Source organism: Equus quagga, chromosome 3 (assembly GCF_021613505.1).
Source record: "Equus quagga isolate Etosha38 chromosome 3, UCLA_HA_Equagga_1.0, whole genome shotgun sequence".
Lineage (NCBI taxonomy): Eukaryota > Metazoa > Chordata > Mammalia > Perissodactyla > Equidae > Equus > Equus quagga.
Genome location: NC_060269.1, coordinates 101,741,984 through 101,767,006, shown reverse-complemented (window position 1 = coordinate 101,767,006; position 25,023 = coordinate 101,741,984). Strand labels below are relative to the sequence as shown.

The following is a 25,023-nucleotide window of genomic DNA, read 5'->3' as shown; positions in this document are numbered from 1 at the left end:
TTATTCTAATCTCTAATGTCAATATTTGTTCATGGACCTATATGTAATTTTTAGTAAGAGATTTATCTATTAAAGAATACTTATACAAAGCCTGGCAATTCTTTTAGTTTCATGATAGTTTCTTTCTTTCCCTGAATATATTTATTTGATTTATTTTAAATAAAATAACGTAATTAATGTAATCATTTATGGTTGAGAATTTATGTTTATTTATGGTCACAGTTATGTTTATCTTGAAATGAAATAGTATTACCAAGTAACATCAAAATGAAAGAATTTTTTACAACTTTACTGAGATATAATTTAACTACAACAATGTGTAAATTTAAGGTGTAAAATGTATAACTTTATACACTTATACATTGCAATATGATTACCACTGTAATATTAGCTAATGTCTCCATCGCATCATATTATTACCATGTTTTTTTGTTGTGGTGAGAACATTTAGGATCTACTCACTTAGCAACTCTCAAGCATGTATTACGATATTATTAGCTATAATCACCATGGTTTACAAAGATCCCTAGAATTTATTCATCCTATACGTGTATGTTTGTACCCTTTGACCAGTATATGTCCACTTCCTGAACTCCTAGGCCCTGATAGCCACCAGAGTCTACTCTCTGTTTCTCTGAGTTTTGCCTTTTAGATTAGAAATATAAGTGATATCATAAAGTATTTGTCTTCTCTGTCTGAGATTTCACCTAGCATAATGCCTCTAAGGTTATCAAAGTTGTCACAAATATCAGGATTTCCTTCTCTCCAAAGGTTGAAGAACATTCCATTGTATACGCATACCACATCTTCTTTATCCATTCATCCATTGACAGCCACTTAGGTTGCTTCCTTATCTTGGGCATTGTGAATAATGCTGCAATGAACATGGGAGTGCAGATATCTCTTCCGTGTCCTATCCTCATTTCCTTTGGATTTTTAACCAGAAATGTGATTGCTGAATTATATAGTAATCTATTTTTAATTGTTTGAGGGAACTCCTTACTGTTCACATGGTGGTTGTACCAATTTACATTCCCAGCAAAAGTATGTGTTCTCCTTTCTCCACATACTCATCAGCACTTATTATACTTGTCTTTTCATGACAGCAATTCTAACAGGTGTGAGGTGATATCTCATTGTGGTTTTGATTGCATTTCCTGATAATTAGTGATGTTGAGCCCCTTTTCCTGTACCTCTTGGCCATTTGTATGTCTTTGAAAAAATGTCTATTCAGTACTCCTGCTCACTTTTTTATCTACTTAGTTTTTCCTGTGTGTTTGTTTTGCTATTGAGTTATATGAGTTCTTCATATATTTTGGATTTAACCCATTACCAGATATATAATCTGTGAATATTTTCACCGATTCCATAGGTTGCCTTTCATTTTGTGATCATTTCTTTTGCATATAGAATCTTTAAGTTTGATGTAGCCCCACTTGTTGGTTTTTGCTATTGTCCCTTGTGCTGTTTGTGTTGTATCCAAAAAAAATCATTGCCAGACTCATATAAAGGGGGTTTTCCCCTATGTTTTCTTATAGGAGTTTTATGTTTTCAGGTCTTATATTTAAGTCTTTAATTCATTTCTAATTAATTTTTGTGAGTGGTGTAAGATATGGGCATAGTTTCACTCTCCTGTATGTGATATCCAGTTTTACCAGCATCGTTTATTAAGGAGACTATTCTTTTCCATTGAATATTCTTGTCTACTTGGCCAAAGTTAGTGGACCATATGTAGAAAGGTTTATTTGTGTGCCCTCAATTCTGTCCATTGGTCTATGTGTCCTTTTTAGCCAGTACCATTCCTTCATTTATTGCTACAGTTTTGTAGTATAGTTTGAAGTCAGGAAGCGTGATGCCTCCAGCTTTGTTCTTTCTCAGGACTACCATGGCTATTTTGGATCCTTTGTGGCTCCATATCAAATTAGGAGTTGTTTTTTTTTCTATTTCTGTGCCCCAAAGCCTGGAGAAGCTGTCACTCAACCCACCCTTACTTTCTTGGTTAGGGACTCTTTCTAGCTGAGCAGCTCCCTCCTGGCAGTAAGTAAGCAATGCTGGCTGGGGGATGGGACAATGCAGGCAAACGGAAACGATCTTCCTTCTCTTCCGTGATTGTTTACACGGTTTTTTTTGTTTCACTGTCTCGCTACAATTTCTTGCATGGAGTCAAGAGCTCTCCCGGAGCTGATTTTGTTCATGGATAGCTATCTAATTATTGATGTTTGTCGGGGGACAGGCTGGGAATTCTATGTCCCCATTTTGACCTCCCAATTTTACTTTATTTTCTTCCTCTTGTTTTAAGTTAAAATATAGCAATATAGAACATTTTTGTTAAAAATTAGTATGATGCAATTTTTATAAAATCATTTTTATGCTTTTCTTTATCCTTTATAAATTAGCAAAATAAAATATTTCAAGTAATACTTCTCTATTGGTAATTGGCTATAGCTGCATGAGGAGAATTAAGTGAGTTTTAATTTTTGTGTCTCTATTTTTTTGTTATAATACCTAAATTCTCTATAATGGTACTACCAGCAATTTGTGAGAAACAAACAACAATTTCTATTCATACAAATAAAGTTTTGTGTCTCTTTAATAATAGCTTATTTTCTTTACATAAATTTAGAGTTTCTTTGAGGTTGTAATCAATTACTCATTAACAATACGTGAATTAAAATGTCATGGAATTTGAGAAGTATAAGATAATTTTATTTGATATTATTAAGGTGTTGGTGATTATTTAAAAGTAACCAATTTAAAATTTAATGAATCAGTTTATTTCTTTTAAAATATTATTTGCTTCTCAGTAAAGAGTATATTCTATACTCACGATGGGTTGTTAATAACTTCCTTCAAAGCGTTAAGTAGATCAGAACTGGTCATTGCTTGCAAGTCTACTTCAACAGCTGCCCCTTTGGCCTTCAAACGAGCAATATTTCCAAACTGATCACCAAATATTGGAATTCCCACCACAGGGATCCCATGGTAAATAGCTTCATAGATTCCATTCGTTCCGCAGTGAGCAATAAATGCTCTGGTTTTGGGATGACCTAACAGGAAAAAATATATCATTATCATAAGTTGTGAGAGTTTCAGAAACAGAAAACCATGACCACTGCACAGAACATTGATTCAATTAGGCAATATCTTCTGTACAATTCTGTGCCATGAGGCCATATATAAATTCCTATAAGCTCTAAAAAAAGCAGCAGTTCGTTATCCCAGCAATTAAGTCATTCCCTAAATCTCTGAGAAGGTTTCTGTGGAGTTTAAATGATGGACAATAGTTGTCAGGTGGACAAGGTGTTGGGTTAAGGAATATATTAACAAGATATAATGGAAAGATTGAAGAAATGAGAGTCTTGTGTGGATGGGGAAGGGGAAGCAAGATGTGCAGTGTTTCAGCAGGAGGATGTTGGACTAACAGGCTAGAAAACAATACTAGGACAAGTTCATGAAGTACTCTGTTTAAGAAAATGGGATTTTGCACTTGATTTTATAATATGGAGTCATCTATAATACTAAAAATCATAAATAGAATTACCAGGTTTTTATTTTCAAATAGCTATAGTGGGGAAGAGAGAAGAGAGGCAGTTGAAAACCAATACAGAGACTCAGGAGATACTGCAATATTCTATGCCAAATTTAATGAGAGCCTGATCTAAAGGTATGTTGACTCTGATTCTGAGAAGAAGGAGATTGTATAGTAAACTGGAGAATTATAAGTTCCATATTAATGTTACAGCTGGACATAAATTCTCTCCTCGACCAAACTCTAGTCTGGCTCCTCTGAACTTTATTCTCAACTAGGCCCTGATATTTTCGCTTCTGTGTGTTGTCTCTGCATTGTCTAATTTTAGCAAGAATTCTGCTAAGTCAGTTTAGCTAGACTCTCCCAGACTCAATATCTGATCACCCTCTATATCTGATCAGTTTCCTAATCTGTCAGCATCTGCCAGGTGATGTCTCATCACCCTGACCTACCTTCAGCGAGCATCTGGTTAGGTCAGTTTATCCAGAGTCCTCCATGCCCATGAGGTTTCCTCAGATTAATTTTCCATCTAGTGCCCATCCTCCCTCCCCCTGCTCCCTCTGCTGCTCTGCTCCTTGGCTATAAAATCTCTACTTTTCCTTTTTGCATTCAGAGTTGAGGCCAATCTCTCTGCCTCACTGCAAAAGTCCATGATGGCCTTCAATAGTGTGCCTTGCAGTCTTTAACGAGAGTCATGAATACTTTTTCCTTTAAGAAACTTCAGAAAAAATGTGAAGAAGACTGGAAGTCGTTTTTTCGCTTGTTTTGAATACAAATTTGTTGGATATATTTGTTATTGAGTAATCATTCAGATTATCCCTCATTCAACTCTTTTGTTTTGCTTCTCTTTGGTCTTACCGAGAAGGTCATTCTGTGGAATCCAGTCGTATAGCCGTGTATTGGGTCCTAATGTATCTGGTTTCTTTCCTCTGTATCTCCACAGAACCTGTTAAGATAAATGCCTTTATTAAAAGATTTTCAGAATCACAGAATTCAGTTACTTAGAATTAATCTACTTCAATGCCTCCATATAACAGAAGAGCAAACTGAGACCCTAAGTGATTAAGTAATGGGTGTTTTTAAACCGTTCAAACTGCAACTATGCTTCAATTGCTTGCTATAGTCCTGATAGATAGGCTGTCATCAACAGGACAACTCTCATTTGGTAGATAAAGGAAAAAAAAATCTGTATCTGAAATAATTACAAATTGGTGTTACTAGGCCTTTCTGGTAAATGGAAGTTTTAAGTGGAGTTATCGGAAGCAAGGGGGAGGGATGTTACTTACAATCATTTTAAGAATTAGTGTTTTGAACTTTTGTTACTTATTTGGCAGTAATATAAAGGCAAACATTGTCTTATTTTTACTATTGTAAAATATACATAATGATATTTATCATTTTAATCTATTATGGTACAATTCGGTGGCGTCTAGTATATCAACAATGTGTGTAACCATCACCACCTTCTACACCTCAGAAGTTTTCATCATCCCAAACACAAACACTGCACCCTTAAACAGTAACTCCCTGTTCCCCCACTCCCCAGTCCCTGGTAACCTCGATTTTTCTTTCTGTCTCTGAGAATTTGACTACTCTAGGTACCTCATGTAAGTGACATCATATAGTATTTGTCTTGTTCTTGCTGGCTTATTTCACTTAGTGTTATGTCCTTAAGCGTAATTCATGTTGTAGTGCATTAGAATTTCCTTCCTTTTGAAGATTTAGTAATATTCCGTTGTGGGTACATACTACATTTTGTTTATCCATTTATTTGGTTATTGTGAATGATGTTGCTATGACTATTGTGTAAAAACCCTATTCAAGTTCATGCTTTCAGTTCTCCTGGATATATAGCTAAGATTGGAGTTATTGGGTCATCAGGTAGTTCTGTTTATCTTTTTGAGAAACTGCAACACTGTTTTCCACAGTGGCTGCATCATTTTTTACTCCTACTAGCAATGCACAAGAGTCTTTTTGTTTCCACATCCTACTGATGCTGTTATTTTCCGTTTTTGGATAATAACCATCCTAAGGGGTGTGGAGTGGTATCTCACTGTGCTTTTGATTTGCATTTATCTAATGATTAATGATGTTGAGTATCTTTTTAGGTACTTATTGGTCACTTGTATATTTTCTATGGACAAGTGTCTATTGAAGTCCATTCCCATTTTTGAATTGGCTTTTTGTTGAGTTATAGGAGTTCTTTACATATTGTGGATATTAATTCTTTATCAAATACATGATTTGCAAATACTTTTACCACTATATAGACATTGCATTTTGCTATCCTGATAGTATCTTTTGATGCAGAAAAGTCCTTAATTTGGTAAAGTCCAGTTTATCTATTTTTTCTTTTGTTGCCTGTACTTTTCATGTCATTATCTATGAAATCATGGCCAAATCCAATGTGAGGAAGATTTACTCTAGCACTTTCATCTGAAAGTTTTATACTTTTATGTCTACAGTTTAGGTGTTTGGCTCATTTTGAGTTAATGTTTATATATAGTGTAAAGTGAGGGTCCAACTTCATTCTTGTGGATGTGGATATCAAGATTTTACCAGCGCTATTTTGAAGAGACTGTCCATTCTCCACTGAGTGACCTTAAACAATTGTTGAAAATCAAATGACCGTACATGTGAGGATTAATTTTTGACTCTGTCTTCTACTTCATTGGTTTACATATCTGTTCTTCTGCTAGTACTACATAATTTGTGGTAGTTTTATATTAAATTTCAAAGTTGGAAAATGTGAGTCCTCTAATTTTTTTTCTTTTTCAAGATTCTTTTGTCCATTTGTGGCTCTTGCAGTTCCGTATGAGGTTGAGGATTAGATTTCCCATTTCTCCAAAAAAGACTCTTCAATTTTGATAGGCATTGCATTGAGTGTAGATTTCTTTGGATAGTGTTGACATCTTATCCATGTTAAATCTTCGTACCCCTGAACATAGGATGGCTTTTCATTTATTCAGATCTTATTTAATATCTTGCAGTAACAATGTTTTTTAGTTTTCAGCATATACACATTTCACCCTCTTGGTTAGACTTATTCTTAAATATTTAATTCATTTAGTTGCTTTTGTAAATGGAATTGTTTTCTTAATTTCATGTTCAGATTGTTCATTGATTATGTGTACAACCATAACTGATTTTTGTATGGATCTTGTATGCTGCAAATTTGTTGAATTTGGTTATTAGTTCTGGTACCTTTTTATGGATTCTTGGAGACTTTCTGTATATAGGATAATGATATCTGCAAATAGAAAATGTTTCACCTTTTCCTTTCCAATTTGGATGCCTTTTATTTCTTTTTCTTGTGTAAGATCCTAAGCTAGAACGTCTGGTACAATGCTAAATAGCATCGGTAAAAGCAGATGTCCTTGGATTGCTCCTTACCTTAGGAGGAAAGCTTTCAGTTTCCACCATGGAGTAAGATGTTACCTGTGGGTTTTCAAAAAATGTGCTTCACCATATTCAGGAATTTTCCCTCTATTCCTGGTTTTCTGAGAGGTATTATCTTGAAAGAATGTTGGATTTTGTCAAATTCCTTTTTTGGGTGCAAGTGGAAATGATTGTGTGTTTTTTAATCCTTCATTCTATTAATGTAATGTATTACATAGATAGATTTCTTGTGTTGACCCACTCTTGAATTCCTGTGATAGACTCCATTTTATCATAGTGAATACTCCTTTCAATATTCTGTTGGACTTGATGTGTAATACTTTGTTGAGGATTTTTATAGCTGTATTTACAAGGAATCTTGGTCTGTAATTTTATTTTCTTGGGATGTCCTCATCTGGCTGCTGTATCAGGGTAAATTGGGCCTCACAGAACCATTTAGGAAGTGATTCCTCCTCTGCAAATTTTTGGAAGATCTTGAAAATGATTAGTTTAATTCTTTAATTCTTCTTTAAATATTTGATTCAATTAACCAATGAAGCTATCTGATCCAGGACTTTTCCTCGTCCAGAGATTTTGGATTAGGAATTCAATCTCTTAATTTGTTATAGGTCTGTTGAAATACTCTATTTCTTCTTCAGTCAGTTTAAACAACTTGTATGTTTCAAGGAATTTATTTCTTCTAGATTGTCCAATTTTTCTGGAATGCACTTGTTCATAACATCCTTATAATCATTTTTATCTCTGTAAAGTCAGTAGTGTTCTCCCCATATTCATTTCTGATTTTAGTTATTTACTTTTTCTCATTTATTGTCTTTGCCACTCTAGCTAAAGTTCTGATAATTTTGTTGATCTTTTCAAAGAACTAACTTTTGGTTTCATTAATTTTCTCTGTTGTTATTCTATTCTCTGATTTATTTATCTTTGCTCTAATCTTCATTATTTCCTTCCTTCTGGTTGGTTTGGGTTTAGTTTGCCTTCTTTTTCTAATGCTTTATGATATAAATTAGTTTATTGATTTTAGGTCTTTCTTCTTTTGCAGTATAGGCATTTACAGCTCTACATTTCCCTCTGAGAACTGCTTTCACTGCATCTCATAAGTTCAGTCTGTTCAGTTTTCACTCATTTTAAAGTATTTTTAAGTTATCCCTGTAATTTATCCTTTGACCATCTGGTTGTTAACTTCAATAGCATACAAAAACTCTACTCCTTTATAGCTCCATCCCCCCTTCCATTAACGATGTCACAAATTACATATTTATACACTGTGTTCCTAATAATACAGGTTAATAATTGTTTTTTATGCATTTTTCTTTTCAATCAGTGAGAAAGTGAAGATATGGAGTTACATCCAAAAATGCAATATTCCTAGCTTTTATAATTGCCTTTGTAGTTACTTTTACTGCAGATCTTTAGTTCTTATGGTTTTGTGTTACTATCTAGTAGTCTTTCATTTCAACATGAAAGACTACCTCTTGCCTTTCTTGAAGGGTAGTTCTAGTGGTAATGATCTCCCCCAACTTTTATTTACCTGGGAATGTTTTAATTTATACTTCGTTTTTGAGGAAATTTTTGCCTGATGTAAGATTCTCAGTTGAGAATTTTTTGTTTTAGCATTTTGAGAATATCATCCTACTGCCTTCTGACCTCCAAGGTTTCTGATGAGAAATGGAGGTCATTTCTGTGATTAGTTGCTTCTCTCTTGTTGTTTTCAAGACTCTACCATTCTCTCTGCTTTTTAACAGCTTGATTATAATGTGTCTTGGTGTGCATCCCTAAGTTTATCCTATTTAATGTTTGTTGATTTTCTTGGATTTCTAGATTCATTTCTCCCATTAAATTTGGGACACTTGCAACCACTATTACTTAAAATGTTATTTTTGACCATTTCCCTCTTTCTGGGACTTCCATAGTGTGTGTGTTCTTCCACTTGGTGGTGTCTCAGAAGTCCCTTAGGCTTTGTTCACTTTTCTTCATTTATTTTTCTTTCTGTTCCTCTGACTCAACAATTTGTGTCATCTTGTCTTCAAGTTTGCCAGTTCTTTCTTCTGTCTGTTCATGTCTGCTTTTCAATCCAAGAGGAATTTTTCATCTGAATTATTATACTTCTCAGCACCAGATTTCTTTTTGTTCTTTTTGTAGTTTCTTTCTCTTTATTGATCTTTTCTTTATGTTCCTATATTGTGTTTTTTTATATCAATATCTTCCTTTAGGTTTTTGATCATCTTTAAGGCAATTGTTTCAAAGATTTTGTCTAGTAATTCCAACATCTAAGCTTCCTCAGGGATACTTTCTCTCACATTATTTTGGCCCTTTGAGTGAGCCATACTTTCATGTATCTTTGTATGCATTGCTATTTTTGTAGAGAACTGGACGTTGGATTCTTATAATGTATTAACTCTGGATTTGAGATTCTCCTCTTTCCTTGTGGCTTGATTTTTCTTTTTTTTTTTTGGTTCTTGCAGGGTATCTCTTTGCCAGGAATCAGCCTGAGGTGAAAGCTGTACATCTTCTCAGATCTTTTCTTAACCTGTGTCTCTTGCTGGACATGCACATGGCTTTCTAAATTCTACTCTCTGTGAGGATGTTTTAAAGTGGTCTCATTCTTTATTGTCTTTCTCCTAAATGGAGAAAAAAGGAAATATGGAAAAAAAAAGAGACAGTGTTGCTCCTTTAAATTTCTTGAAGTATTTTTAGCTTGTGGGGGTTGAAAAAACTATGACCAACTTCCAGGCCTCTACCTCAGTGATTAAAGGTAACAATCAACAATCAGAATACAGAAGCCCAATATTTGGAAGATATGATCCTTATTTCCAACCTTGGCTCCACAAATCATACCAGGAATACAGGCATTTTGCCTGGCTTGGGGCTGGGAGATGGAGGATTTGATTCTGCTGTTCTTCTAAAGGCTGAAGTTGACCAACATTAATTAATCACTATTTAACAGGCAAGCTTTCCCCTGGAAGTTGTGAGTGCTCTGATGGACTTCAGAGTTCCGGAATAGTGACATCAAACAGTTTCTGCCTATATAATTGTTTTTAGATTAAGTGGCAGATCCTTGGTTCTTCCTACACCATCCTCATGTCACCTCTAATCACTGTATTTTAATGTAATAGAAAATTGAATATTTTTATGAAGATCCTTTCTAGATTAAATGCTTAAATGAGTATTACTTCAGCAAACAACTTTTGAAAGAAATTTGGATATAAATACAAGTATTGTTATGATCATTTAGAACTTAAATGACATATATTCTGGTATTTTGCCTAAAACTAGAAAGGAACATTATCCCTGGCAGTATGAGAAAAACATTACTCAGTTATAATCTAGAATGATGTTAATACAAAAAATCTAAAAGGAGCATCATATCATGAACTGTGCAAACCTTTTACTATATTACTAAAAGTTTTTTTTTTTTAAAGATTGGCACCTGAGCTCACAACTGTTGCCAATCTTCTTTTCCTTTTTCTGGCTTTTCTCCCCAAATTACCCCAGTACATGACTGTATGTTTTTCAGTTGTGTGTCCTTCTAGTTGTGACATATGGGACGCCACCTCAGCGTGGCATGACAAGTGGTGCCATGTCCATGCCCAGGATCCAAACCAGTGAAACCCTTGGCTGCCAAAATGGAGTGTGTGAACTTAACCACTCGGCAACCGGGCCTGCCCCTGCTAAAGGTGTTAACTGTTTAAACAGAAGAATCACTATTTAGAAGTACTCCAAGAATCTAAGCTATCAGTACCAGACTCAATTAAGGCTTCGTGCAAAATCATTGATTATAAGGAAATATGGTCCCAAGGACCTTGTGAATTGAGGCTGTGTTTTTGAATATCTTTTCCTTTATTCTCTGTCATGCTAGTTGTACCCTCTATGTATGCCTCAGACTTAAAAAGCAAACCAGAGATGTTGGCCCTGTGGCTGAGTGGTAAAGTTTGCATGCTCCACTTCAGTGGCCCAGAGTTCACTGGTTCAGATCATGGGTGCAGACCTACACATTGCTCGTCAAGGCATGCTGTAGTGGCATCCCACAGACAAGAACAAGAATGACTTACAACTAGGATATACAATGATGTGCTGGGGTTTTAGGGAGGGGGAAAAAACAACAAAGAGGATGATGTGCAACAGATGTTAGCTCAGGGTCAATCTTTGTAGGAAAAAAACAACAACAAAACTAGATTAGATTACATGGAAGCCTTAAAACCTAGCCATAAAGCTGACAGATTGTTTGAGGTCAGATTTAGTTGTAATTCACTAGTTAAAGAAAATACTGCAATGCTTTCCTGTTAGTAACGCCAGATTCAAAGCAAGAGAGCAGTCAAATGTTTTTAGCTATCTTCTTCTAACATTTAATATTTTTTCTTTAAGAACCAGTTAAATTGACACTAACAATACCAATAGCTGTTTCTACATTTGTAAAGTATACTTTTAAGGAGACATTCATGGATTTTAGATTAGCTGCCCCTCAAAAAATAAGATTATCTGACCTTCTGTGGAATCTGGGCAAGGGCTGATGCAATCATGTTAGACTTTTCTTCTGTGAGGTTTTGGATCATTGACCCCAGAGTAAATACCACAACTCCATCTTTTCCGGAGCTCTGGACAAACTCTTCTAACTCCTGTAAAGAAAACAAGACTCTTTGTAATATGAAAGTCTAGAGTTATGAGAATACAATATTCGTACACTTTTCTCAATGTGTCTCAGTTACTAAACCAGTTCTACCTTTTCATACATTAACCATTTTAAAGTATGAAATATGACCTGAAATCGCTGGTTATTAGGCAAATTAAAAATGGTTTAAACAGAAGTTTTCTATCAAGCTGTTCTAAAGATTTTTGAGGTGTGCCTTTGTGTTTACATATTATTGACTACTAGTTATCTTTTGCCAGGTGCTAAGCTCTTTATATGTAGCATTTAACTTCAATACACAGTGATCTTAAGGGATATGTATACATTTGCTGCTGAGATAGCTGTCTCAGAGAGATTAAGGACTTGGTTCAAGGATACACAGCTGTGGATGGCAGAACTGAATTTCTAAGTTAAGCTTGTTGATTGTAAAGCCAATGACCATACTTAATACTCTATTCTGCTTTCCAACTCTCTCCTCAATGGTCCAAATGAAGACTTGACTTCTACTTTAAGATAAATAGCTCTGCTACTTCACTTCATATTTAACCTTGGGTACTTTGAAGATTATCGTTAACTTTTATGCTGAATCAGTCAGTAATATGACATGCTAATGGGAGGTTTACATTGTTTTTCCGTTTTTTCAAGTTTTTCTTTATTTTGGTTCCATTTGTACTTTTTATAAATTTCCACAAACACATATAGGAATGAGGTAGCCATATAACTTACTGATCAAATAAGTGATGTAGAAATACCTATGATGCACAATCAGGAGAGAACAGTAATATTATGGGAATGTATTGCTTTGCATTGAAAACAAAAATAGTATGTTTAATCATGCTGAAGTTAAAGGAAGTTTTTTCACTCTATATTTAAGTACTAACCAAAATAAGCCAACCAAATGAGACAAGAAAAAAATGTGTCAGATTTAAATGAGAAGACATAAACTTTGTACAGCTGTGAATGACAATATTGGGAAATGAAAATAACCAATATGCAAACCATTATAAGTGACATTTGGTCAGATTCATAATCACTACACAAAAATCAATAATATTTCCTCACAACAGCAGTAGCCAATGTGAATGTTTAAAATGAGTCATCATTCACTATAGTAATTAAAGAATATAAACTGCTTAAGAGTACAGACAAATGTACTTTTATTGAAAAAAGTTTCAAATTCTAGTAAATGACATAAAACAAGACACTAATATATAAAGAGATGTATTGTGTGTATTAGTCAGTGTTCTCCAGAGACACAGAACCAATACAATGTGTGTATATCTATCCATCTATATCAATCTATCTATCCATCTCTCTCTCCCCCCTCTATCTCTTTCTCTATCTATCTACCTATCTATCTATCGAGAACGATTTATTTTATGGAATTGGCTCATGTGATTATGGAGCCTGATAAGTCCAAAATCTTCAGGGTAGGGCATCGGGTTGGAGATCCAAAGAAGAGCCAATGTTGCTCAAATCTGAAGGCCTTCTGCTGTCAGACACTGCATTAGGTTGGGAGAGGTCAGTCTTTTGCTCTATTAATGCCTTCATCTAATTGAGTGAGGCTCCCTCAGATAATGGAAAGCAATTCGCTTTACTCAAAGTTCACTAATTAAATGTTAATCTCATCCAAAAATACCCTTGCAGAAACATCCAGAAAATGTTGGAAACATATCTGGGTACCTCATAAAATTAATCATCATATTGTGGATATAGATGGATTGACTTAATACATAAAAATATCATTTTTTTATATTTTCAATTATGGCATAATTTTATTGATAAATTGGCAAATATTTTAAAATTATATAGAATATGTTTTTATAAATAATTAATGAACTTTGAAAGAGAAAAAGAAATACTGGGACTTCTTAAATCAGAGAATAATATACAATACATTTAGTGGTACTAACCTCCTAACAGACAAAGTGAACAAAAAAACAAAATATTGAGACCAGAAAAAAAACCATGAGTATCTAAAAGCCTGCTATATATAAGGTGATATCACAAGTCATTGAGACAACCATTGAGAAAAATTCACACTGAGTCAATTATATACTATTAGGTAACGCTATAGAAATATATTCACTACTTAGACATAAAATGGAGGGGACTTTTTACCTCATATCATACATTAATATAAAATCTAAATGGGATACATGAATCCATATTAAAATAAAATATGAAACAGTAGCTTTCTAATATTAGAAATGAGAAAAATATTTTAAATGAGACATTGAAAAGTACAAACCATAAAGTACAAATGATGGATATGATTACATCAAATTTAGTACTTTATTTTTACTATGTCACCTGTCAGACTTTCAGCAACACCCCTGTTCACAGAAGCCTTTGCCATCTGGCTCACAGTCTTCTGGTCCATCCCAAATTCTATGTCTACCCAGGGTGACTTAACCAATACAAAATCATGTCTTCTTATTCCTTGACATCATTATTTTAAATCACTGCTTATGGAAAAGGCAAAACAATGCAGGGAGTAAAAGAATTAGTTATTTCCCAGGATTTAGGGGCAGGGAGCGATAAATAAGTGGAGCAGGGGATATTTAAGGCAAAGAAACTATTCTGTATGATACTATCAGTGTGGATACATCTCATCTTACATTTCTTAAAACCTACAGAAAGTACAACACAAACAGTTAAACTTAATGAAAACACTGGCCTTTGGTGATACTTATGTGTAAATGTTAGTCTATTGATTGTAACAAATGTGCCACACTGGTGTGGGATATTGATGGTGGGGGGAAGCTGTGAGTGGGAAGAAGACAGGAGATAGGTCAAACTCTCTGTACTTTCTGTTCAATTTTTCTGTGAATGTAAATGGATATAGAAAGAAGTCTATCGCAAATAATACATAGGCTTGTCCCCTGAGATTAAGAACACTGAATTCAATAACTGCTTACTAGACACTGCATTGGTATGTCAAATTCAGCATGCCCAAATATAAACACATTATTTACCCTCACAACTGTTCCTTACCTTAATAAACGCCAATATGCTCAACTAAAGTGTCCATAAAAAGAAACAATAGAGGAAAGACATACAAAGAAATGAAAGCCAAGGATTTGTTCTTGAACTTTCTCCCTTAATCTCCACCTCCAATCAATAACCAAATCCTATTGATTTTCTTTGTAAATCTTTCTTTTATTTTTTTTTTTTAAAGATTTTATTTTTTCCTTTTTCTCCCCAAAGCCCCCCGGTACATAGTTGTATCTTCTTCGTTGTGTATCCATTTTTAGTTGTGGCATGTGGGACGCTGCCTCAGCGTGGTTTGATGAGCAGTGCCATGTCCGCGCCCAGGATTCGAACCAACGAAACACTGGGCCGCCTGCAGCGGAGCGCGCGAACTTAACCGCTCGGCCACGGGGCCAGCCCCTTTTTTTTTTTTTTTTTTTTTAAAGATTTTGTAAATCTTTCTTAAATCTCTGCACTCCTACTCAAATCACTATCATATTGTAGTTTGGATCTCTATAATCTCTTTCAGGAAGCATTGCAACTATATCTTAGCTTATTTCCCTTCTTCAAATCTTGCTCCATTCCAAAAAATTTAATAGCCAAGTTTTATGAAAGGGTAAGATGCATCATGTTACTGCTTAAAAATTTTGCATTGATCCTTCACTGACCTTAAATTTGAAGTAAAGAATACTTAGTAGTGCTCATTATTTTTTATAACCTATCCCTCAATTAACTCTCTAGCCTAATTTATTTCCTTTGTTCAAACCAAACTGTTCATCATCACTGCACTTCTGCCAGATCTTTTAGATAGGTCTTCATATCTCAGTTTGATCTATTCTCAAATTATTATAATTCCTCACAATTCTCCAATTCTAAGATGAGATGATGTTAAATAACATGCAACTACAAAATCTCAGTGTCTTAAAACAATTTATTTCTTTCTCATGCTGTGTCTATTTAATGAGCTGCTGTTGGTACAGATATTCTTTAATCCAGAACTCAGATTGACAGAGTAGCCAATATTTGGAGCACAGCCTGTTGACATAACAAAGGAAAAGAAAATTCTAGAGTATCTGGACCTGACAATTAGTTGTTGGATCGGGAAGTGATCCATGACACTTTGGCTCATAGTTATCACCTAGAGAGTACTTCATGGTTCCACTAAGCTCAGGGCTAGGAATTTCATTCCTATCAAGTATCTGGTATACTTGATGAACATAACTAATGATTGCCATGTTAATGTTAAAAGTTCCCTCTGTCAGTATAATAGCCTAAGAGGATACTGTCCATTAATTCCTGTGTCTATGTTTTTAGTTTGACGTCAAATATTTTAAATAATAAACTAGAAATCATTCCAAAAGACAAATACTCAAAGAAGCAAACATAAAGACATTTAATTACCTTTGGGAGGGGCTTTGCAGGCTTGCAGTGTAGTCCTCCAACAAATTCAAAGTGAGGTAAATAAGGGTAAGGAAATTCAAAATCCCAGGAAGTTCGAATCAACCACATTTCAGCTTTCCCCATAGTCTCACATATTGTGGTAGGTTTTCCTGAATAAAAAGGAAGGGTAATAGAGGAAAAACAAACTGATGTGAAGTACAAAATGTTTTACCATCCAATTTTCTAAGAAAAATTCTTAAAGTACCAATTTTGGGCCTATGTAACACATGTGAATCCAATTGGCCTCCCCCACATCAAAAGTATACCATAGTGAGATTATGAATAACCAAACTAGAATTTCAGTCCAGAACATGGAAAAAGCCTGGCGACAATACAGTCTCTCTGCTTGAGCTAAGCCTGAGCCCTAGTCCCTGCACAGAGTTGGCAGATGCTCCCAGCAGGAGCAGGGAACTCAGGCAGTGATCCTCAGCTCACAATAGCAGTGTCTCCTCCTCTTCTCCAATTCCAATTTATCTCACCCTTGGTGCTCCAAAAAACGTTTGATGTGTTTGGAAAATGTCTTTTGTAATTTATCTATCTTTCTCTGGTGCTTTCAAGTGTGCCACTATAACTAATTACATCTTACCAGGAATGGAAATCTTTTTTTTTTCTTTTTATTAAGATTATGATAGTTTACAACCTTTTGAAATTTCAGTTGTATATTATTGTTAGTCACGTTGTAGGTACACCACTTCACCCTTTGTGCCTTCCCCCAGCCCCCCCTTTCCCCTGGTAACCACCAATCAGTTATCCTTGTCTATATGTTAACTTCCACTTATGAGTGGAGTCATACAGAGTTTGTCTTTCTCTATCAGGCTTATTTCACTTAACATAATACCCTCAAGGTCCATCCATGTTGTTGTGAATGGGACGCTTTTGTCCTTTTTTATGGCTGAGTAGTATTCCATTGTGTATATATACACCATATCTTCTTTATCCAATCATCAGTTGCTGGGCACTTAGGTTGCTTCCACTATAAAGAATTAACACAGATCAACAACAAAAAATCAAACAACTGGATCAAAAAATGGGCAGGGGACATGAACAGACATTTCTCCAAGGAAGATGTACAGATGGCCAATAGACACATGAAAAGGTGCTCACTAATCATCAGGGAAATGCAAATCAAAACTACACTAAGATATCACCTTTCACCTGTTAGAATGGCAAAAATATCCAAAACAAAAAGTTACAAATGTTGGAGAGGTTGTGGAGGAAAAGGAACCCTCATACACTGTTGGTGGGAATGCAAACTGGTGCAGCCACTATGGAAAATAGTATGGAGATTTCTCAAAAAATTCAAAATAGAAATACTGTATGACCCAGCCATCCCACTACTGGGTATCTATCCTAAGAACTTGAAATCAGCAAGTCCAAAAGTCCTATGCACCCCTATGTTCATCGCAGGAATGGAAATCTTTTGACAAACTTTTCGAAAGTGATTGTCTTTTTGCTATACAAAATTAAAGTTCCTGTTTCAGAAAATTTTGTCTTCTTTGGTAAAGATATAGCACTGCATAATAATCTGGAGGCAAAATATTTGCTCTTCTGACATATTTAGTTGGCAAACAGTACAAAAGGGCACCCTTCAACTGAAGTGGTAACCATTAAACATTAACTGAATAAGAACTCAAATTAGTGACTCTGAATTAAATCATTTTTCCTTAGTTTAGAGTTAGAGCTTCATTTCTAAATTCTATTCAGTTATTGTGGAATAAGGAAGGTTATTCAGAGATTTGGTGTCCTTCTGAAATATGCATTTAGTATTACTGATATGAGGAAATCATAATAACTATATGGTTTCCCAACATACGGCCTTTTGAATATTCTCTTTGATGTTCTAAGTGCACTAAGGTTGGATCAGAAAATATAAGGGATTTTGAAGTTACCAAAACAATCCATCTGTATAAGAGATCACAAGCAAATATTCATAATTTATGGGTTTGATCATGGTAATGACAATGATATTTAAAATCCAGTTTTATATTCTGTATTTATCCCATTTTGGTAGCTCATCGGTGTCAGCCATGGGTATAATCTTATTCTCTTTATGTGATGTTTCACTCCCTCATTATTTAAATGATAGTTTTCTTTGAGATATAATTGATATATCATACAAGCCTTTCTTTTAAACACAATTGAGTAGTTTTTAGTATATTGGTAAAGTTATACAACCATCACCACTATTTAATTTTAGAATATGTTCATTTCCCCAGAAAAAATCCCATGTTGGCAGTCAGGCTCTATTTCTCCCTCTTCACATCCCCTGACAACCATTAATCTACACTCTGTTTCTATTGGCTTCTTCCAGAATAATCTTATATCATTTCATATAAATGAAATTATCCACTATGTGTCCTCATGTGTTACCTTCTTTCACTTAGTATAATGTTTTCAAGGTACGTCCACGTTGTAGTATCTATCAGTACTTCCCTACATTTTATTGCTGCATAATATTTCTTTGTATGGATATACTTCATTTTGTTTACCTATTTATCAGTTGTGAACGTTTGGGCTGTTTCTATTTTTGGCTACTTTGAATAATGCTTCTATGAGCATTCATGCACATATTTCTGTGAACATATGTTTTCATTTATCTCGTATGTATACCTCAGAGTAGAACTGCAGAGTCATATGGTTGATTGACTCTCTTTCATATCAAGATGATAGCATTTCCTGTTAAATATCTACTCCTGAGGGGCTGGCCTCATGGCCGAGCAGTTAAGTTCACGTGGTCCACAGCAGGCGGCTCAGTGTTTCATTGGTTCAAATCCTGGGCACGGACATGGCAATGCTCATCAAACCACGCTGAGGCAGCGTCCCACATGCCACAACTAGAAGGACCCACAACGAAGAATATACAACTATGTACCAGGGGGCTTTGGGGAGAAAAAGGAAAAAATAAAATCTTAAAAAAAAAAATCTACTCCTGAGATGATGTCTAATGCACTTAATGTATCTTAGTGAAATGAGGACAATATAGGACAAGAGGAGTAAAAAGTAATGGATTTGGATGAAGAGATTATGAGAAAATGTTCCAAATTTGGAAATCAAAAGAAATTATGGTATGCCCTTTTGATTCCATGCCGCGGCATTTTGATCAAGGAAAGAAGGATTATTTAAATTTTAGAAGATTGTCTCTATGTTTTACTTGGTAATTTGTTATTGATTTACTATGAACTTTTGAGTCCAGCTACAGTAACGTAGTGTTAACTTGTATATTTTTGTCTGGTAGAAAAGAACATCCCCTAAAGATTATGATTTTATTGTCCTAAAGTACATTAACCAGAGTTGTGTCTAACCTAGTAGAATTATCCTAACATTCCTTTTTTTCCCAAAAATGTTTGTAAATAGTTCTTCAAAATATTTTTTGAACTTGATTTGTATCTTACTGATTTCTTCCTCAATGATTTGAATTTATCTACATTATAATTCACTTAATAACTCTTTATGAGTTATAGTTTTAAAAATTAGAAAAATATACGTAGAATACATTTTAAAGTGAGGATCCTAAATTCTGAATAACCAAATGACAATCTATAGCTAACAGCATTTTTTTAATTTATGAGAGTCAAAGAAACATTTTCCTTCTATTTATCATCTTCATTATTCTTTCTCAGATTATTAATATGTTCCCAAAAAAGAATATTCTAGAATGCCAAGAGGTGGGAAAGAATACAGACAGAGTCATATCTTATCACTAATGTTTCCCTATGTAAGAACCTCCAAAAGTGAGTACCAAACCGTTGGAATCAGAGGTAAATAAACAATTTTGATCCATCATTTGATCAGTCACTGCCTAATCCATGACTCAGAAAATGTCTCCAAGATGAGATTCTAAGTTATCTTTTCTCGGTTTTGCCTTTTGCTGCTTGATTCTGACCATGGATAAGTGATGGGTGCAGCAGTCTCTGCCTACATTTCTTTTAGGGTCAAGTCTTGAAGAAATAAGCACCTGCTTCTATCACAGAATGCCTAGAAAAAGCCTCAATGCAATGTGTCAGTCTTGATGAGGTCATATGTATCCCTGAACATATGGCATGTTCCTTGGCAGCATACTTTATTGAAAACATTCATTTTTTTGTGTGAGTTGTGAGGAATGATTTCTTGGAGAAAAGTTAGAATAGATACCAGAAAAAACAAAGAGTTGTTGCTTTACAAAATAAGAGACCACAACTCTAAAGGAAAAAATTAATATTTTAAGAAATAAACTTAAACTTAATGATAAGGTATTATAAACACTTCTGTTAAAATTAGTAACAAGGAGAAGATGGCAGCATAGACAGACTCTGAACTCACCTCCTCACACAAACACAACCAGGTTACAACTATTTTTGGAAAAATTACCCTGGAGAGAAAACTGAAAATGGGATGAAAAGAACCGCTACAACAACAGACAGTCCTGACTGAGGCAGAAGAGCCAGAAATTCCTTCTGAAGAGAAGAAAAGCCACATTTGTGAGCCATGAAGTTCCACAGCCAGCCAGGTGAGAGCCACACTAAGGTACGCAGCCCTTTATGGAGGAGTGGGGACCTGAGCAGGGGCCCATTACCAATATAAGCACCCTTCAGACTCAGAACAACTGAGATGAGTGTCCTACTATTTTGCTTTGCTGGCTATTAGCTTCAGTAGGGAATACCCCGAGAAAAGCTATCACATGAAAGCCAAAAATACCCAATTCTTATAGGGTCCATGCACAAATTCACCCATCTCAAAGAGCAGCTAAAAATCACAAGAAAGAAGGCTGCACAGTCCTTTGGTGAAAAGAGACTCACCTGGTAGGCTCTGAGTGCATCATGGTGAGAGGTGAGGCCTCTCTAGAGACTGAGACTTTGGTAGTAGACATTGTTATGACCTAGTGCAGGCATGCTGACCCAGATGCTGGCAGATGCCGTTGAAGTTCTTTCTCTGACCTGTTAGTCCAGGGGCCTGCCACACCCACTAGAGCACAGATTTAATCCAATTCAGCCAGGCCAGGAAGCCTGACCTAGGGACTGGCACCACCCAACAGCCAGCCTTCAGGCTAATTGAAGGCCTGCATAGACTGGGAGACTTAATCCTCTACAGGCAGGCCAGGGTGTCTGTCTCTGTGTTTGTGTGAGGACCATGTGAACTGTGGGGGCATTCGTGGAGAGGTGGGGGCTTCTGCAGTCAGACAACTGGGTATGTTCCCAGAGGTTGGGAATTGTGCATGGACCAGGATTGTGTTGATGGTGTGTGTGGACCTGTGGGAGGTGGAGCTTATCAGTAGCAGAAGACCTGTGCTTCACAAACAGCCACAAAGAGGATCAGCCCCACCTTCCAAAGCCTAGGAACAGTTGGGTGCTCCTATGCCTAGGGCTATCCCCACTCAGCTGCAATCCTAAGACAGCTGTCAACAGCCTTGTAGGCCTGAGACCTACAGCAACTGTGAGCACATGAGCCTAGCAACCAGCTACACTGGGTACCTACCCAATCAAAAGTAAAATTGAAACAAGAATGTGCTATTAGAACTTGTAGCCAGTGGTGCTGGGGCTCCCCTAACGTGATTTATAAAAAGCCAGTCAGAGAGTGAAAGACTAAATTCCCTGGGTTCCTGGAGTAAAAGAACCCTCTCACAGCAGAAGAACAGCTGTAGCCTACACAGGAGTCACTCATGGATCATTTGGACTGGTGATGAAAGGGAAGCACACTGCTGGGTCTCAAAAGGAATCTCTTACATAAGCCCACTTCTTCAAGATCAAGAGACATAACTGACTCACGTAATACATAGATGTAAGCGTAGAGAAAGAAGCATAATGAGGAGGCAAAAGAATGTATTCCAAGCAAAGGAACAGGACAAAACCCCAGAAAAAGAGTTAAATGAGACAGAAATAAGTAATCTACCTGACAAAGAGTTCAAACAGAAACTCATAAGGATGCTCACCAATATTGGAAGAAGACTGGACAAACACAATGAGAGCATCAACAAAGAACTGGAAAATATAAAAAAATAATCCATCAGAAATGAAGAATACAACACTGGAAATGAAAATCCACTAGAGGAAATCAATAGCAGATTAAATGATACAGAAGAATGGATCAGTGAACTGGACAAAAGACCAGAGGAAATCACCCAAGCTGAACAGATGAAAGAAAAAAAGAATTAAAAATAATGAGAAAAGTCTGAGGGAACTCTGGGACAATATCAAACACACTAACATTCATATTATAGATATCCCAGAAGGAGAAGAGAGAGACAAAGGGCAAAAGGTGCAAGAAAAAGGCAACAAGTGACATACAAAGGAAACCCCTAAGGCTGTCAGTGAACATCTCAGCTGAAATCCTACAGGCTAGAAGAGAGGGGCATGACATATTTGAAGTGCCAAAAGGAAAAACCTACAGCCAAGAATACTCTATCCAGCAAGGTTATCATTCAGAATTGAAGGAGGAGATAAAGAGCTTCCCAGACAAGCAAAAATTAAAGGAGTTTATCACCAAGAAACAAGTTATACAAGAAATGCTGAAAGAACTTATTTACGTAGGAAAGCAATGACCACAAATAAGGATAAGAAAACTATCAAAAAAAAAAAATCCAGGCAATAAAATCCCTGGTAAAGGCAAAAATATGGTAAAGGAAGAAAATCAACCGTGTATGAAGATACTATGAAGGTTAAAAGACAAAAGTACTAAAATTACCTATTTAAATGATAAGAGAATAATGGATAGACACGTACAAAACAAGACATTAGATATTATTTCAAAAACATAAAATGTGGGAAGAGGAGAATGAAAGAGTAGAGCTCACAGAAAGAAATCAAAATAAAGAGACTATAAACTCAATGTAGAATATTATATAGGAACCTCATGGTAATCACAAAGCAGAAATATATATAAATAAACAAATAAGTAAGATGAAAGAAATCAAGCATATTACTAGAGAAAACCATCAAACCACAAGGGAAGAGAGCAAGAGAGGAAGAAAGTAATAGAAAAGAACTACTGAAACACCCAGAAAAAAGTAACAAAATGGCAATGAATACATATTTATCAATAGCTACTTTAAATGTCAATGGACTAACTTTCCAATCAAAAGGTGTAGGGTGGCTGACTGGATAAAAAACATGACCCATATGTCTGATGCATACAAGAGACACACTTCAAAAGTAAAGACACTCACAAACAGAAAGCTAAGGGATACAAAAAGATACTCCACGCAAATGACAAAGAAAATAAAGTTGGTGCAGCAATACTTATACCAGAAAAAAATAGACTTTTAAACAAAACTGTAACAAGAGACTAAGAAGGGCACTGCATCATGATAAAGGCAGCAATCACATGAAAATATAACACTTGTAAATACCTATACACCCAACATAGGAGCACCTAAATATATAAAGCTATGATTAACAGACATAAAAGGAGAAATAGACACTGACACAATAATAGTAGGGGACTTCAACACTCCAATTACACCAACGGATAGATCATCCAAACAGAAGATCAATAAGGAGACATTGGCGTTAAACAACACATTGGACCAGATGGACTTAGCAGATATATATAGAATGTTCCATCCAAAAACCACAGAATACACATTCTTTTCAAATGCACATGGAATGTTCTCCAGGATTGATCACATATTAGGTCACAAACCAAGTCTCAATAAATGTATCAAGATTGAAATAATACTAAGCATCTTTTGGGACCACAATGGTGTAAAACTAGAAATTAACTATAGGAATAATGTCAGAAAAGCCAAAAAAATGTGAAAATTGAACAAAATGTTACTGAAGCATAAGTAGGTGAATGAAGAAATCGAAGGAGAAATCAAAAATTACCTGGAGACAAATGAAAATGAAAATATAACATGCCAAAATCTATGGGGTACAGCAAAAGTGGTTCTAAACGTGGTTCAGGCCTACCTCAACAAACAAGAAATATCCCAAATAAACAATCTAACCATGGACCTAAAGGAACTGTAAAAAGAAGAACAAAAAAAAAAAAAGCCCAAAATCAGCAGAAAGAAGGAAATAATAAAAATCAGAGCAGAAATAAATTAAAACAAAACTAAAAAAGAAATAGAAATAATCAACGAAACCAAGAGCTGGTTCTACGAAAAGATAAACAAAATTGACAAACCTTTAGCTAAACTCAAGAAGAAAAAAAAGAGAGGGGCCAGCCAGGTGGTGCAGTGGTTAAGTATGCATGTTCTGCTTTGGCAGCCTGGGATTTGTCAGTTTGGATCCCAGGTGCAAACATGGCACCACTTTGGCAAGCCATGCTGTGGTTGGCGTCCCACATATAAAGTAGAGCAAGATGGGCACATATGTTAGCTCAGGGCTGGTCTTCCTCAGCAAAACGAGGAGGAGTGGCAGCAGATGTTAGCTCAGGGCTAATCTTCTTCAAAAAAATGGAAAAGAAAGAAAAACAGAGAAGGCTCAAAAAAATAAAATCAGAAACGAAAGAGGAGAAATTAAAGCAGACACCTCAGAAATACAAAAGATTATAAGAGAATACTATGAAAAGCAATACGCTAACCAATTGGATAATATACAAGAAGTGGATAAATTATTACAATCATACAACCTTCCAAAACTAGATCAAGAAGAAGTAGAGAATTTTAATAGACCAATCACCAGTAAGGAGATCAAAACAGCAATCAAAAACCTCCCAAAAAATAAAAGTCCAGGACCAGACGGCTTCCCTGGTGAATTCTACCAAACATTCAAAGAAGAATTAATGTCTGTCCTTCTCAAACTGTTCCAACAAATTGAAGAGGAAGAGAGGATTCTTTGCTCATTCTACAAAGCCAACACTATCCTGATACCAAAACCAGACAAGGACAACTCAAAAAAAAGAAAATTATAGGCCAATATCACTGATGAACAACAATGTAAAAATCTTCAAGAAAATACTAGCAAATTGAATACAACAATACATTAAAAAGATCATACATCATGATCAAATAGGTTTTATACTATGGATGCAGGGATGATTCAACATCCACAAATCAATCAATGTGACACACCACATTAACAAAATGAAGAATAAAAATCACATGATCATCTCAATAGATGCAGAGAAAGCATTTGACAAG

The 25,023-nt window shown here is 35.4% G+C and overlaps 1 protein-coding gene across 1 annotated transcript in view; it reads right to left on the bottom strand.

Annotated features, from left to right (window-relative positions):
- LOC124236813 (UDP-glucuronosyltransferase 2C1-like) overlaps positions 1-25,023 on the bottom strand; it is a 40,355-nt gene that overhangs the window by 1,600 nt on the left and 13,732 nt on the right. Inside the window, exons 2-5 of the mRNA XM_046655760.1 lie at positions 15,927-16,075; positions 11,410-11,541; positions 4,388-4,475; positions 2,828-3,047 (exon numbers count right to left, since the gene is read on the bottom strand). Coding sequence (XP_046511716.1) covers positions 2,828-3,047; positions 4,388-4,475; positions 11,410-11,541; positions 15,927-16,075 — 589 coding nt within the window. The remainder of the gene's footprint in view (positions 1-2,827; positions 3,048-4,387; positions 4,476-11,409; positions 11,542-15,926; positions 16,076-25,023) is intronic.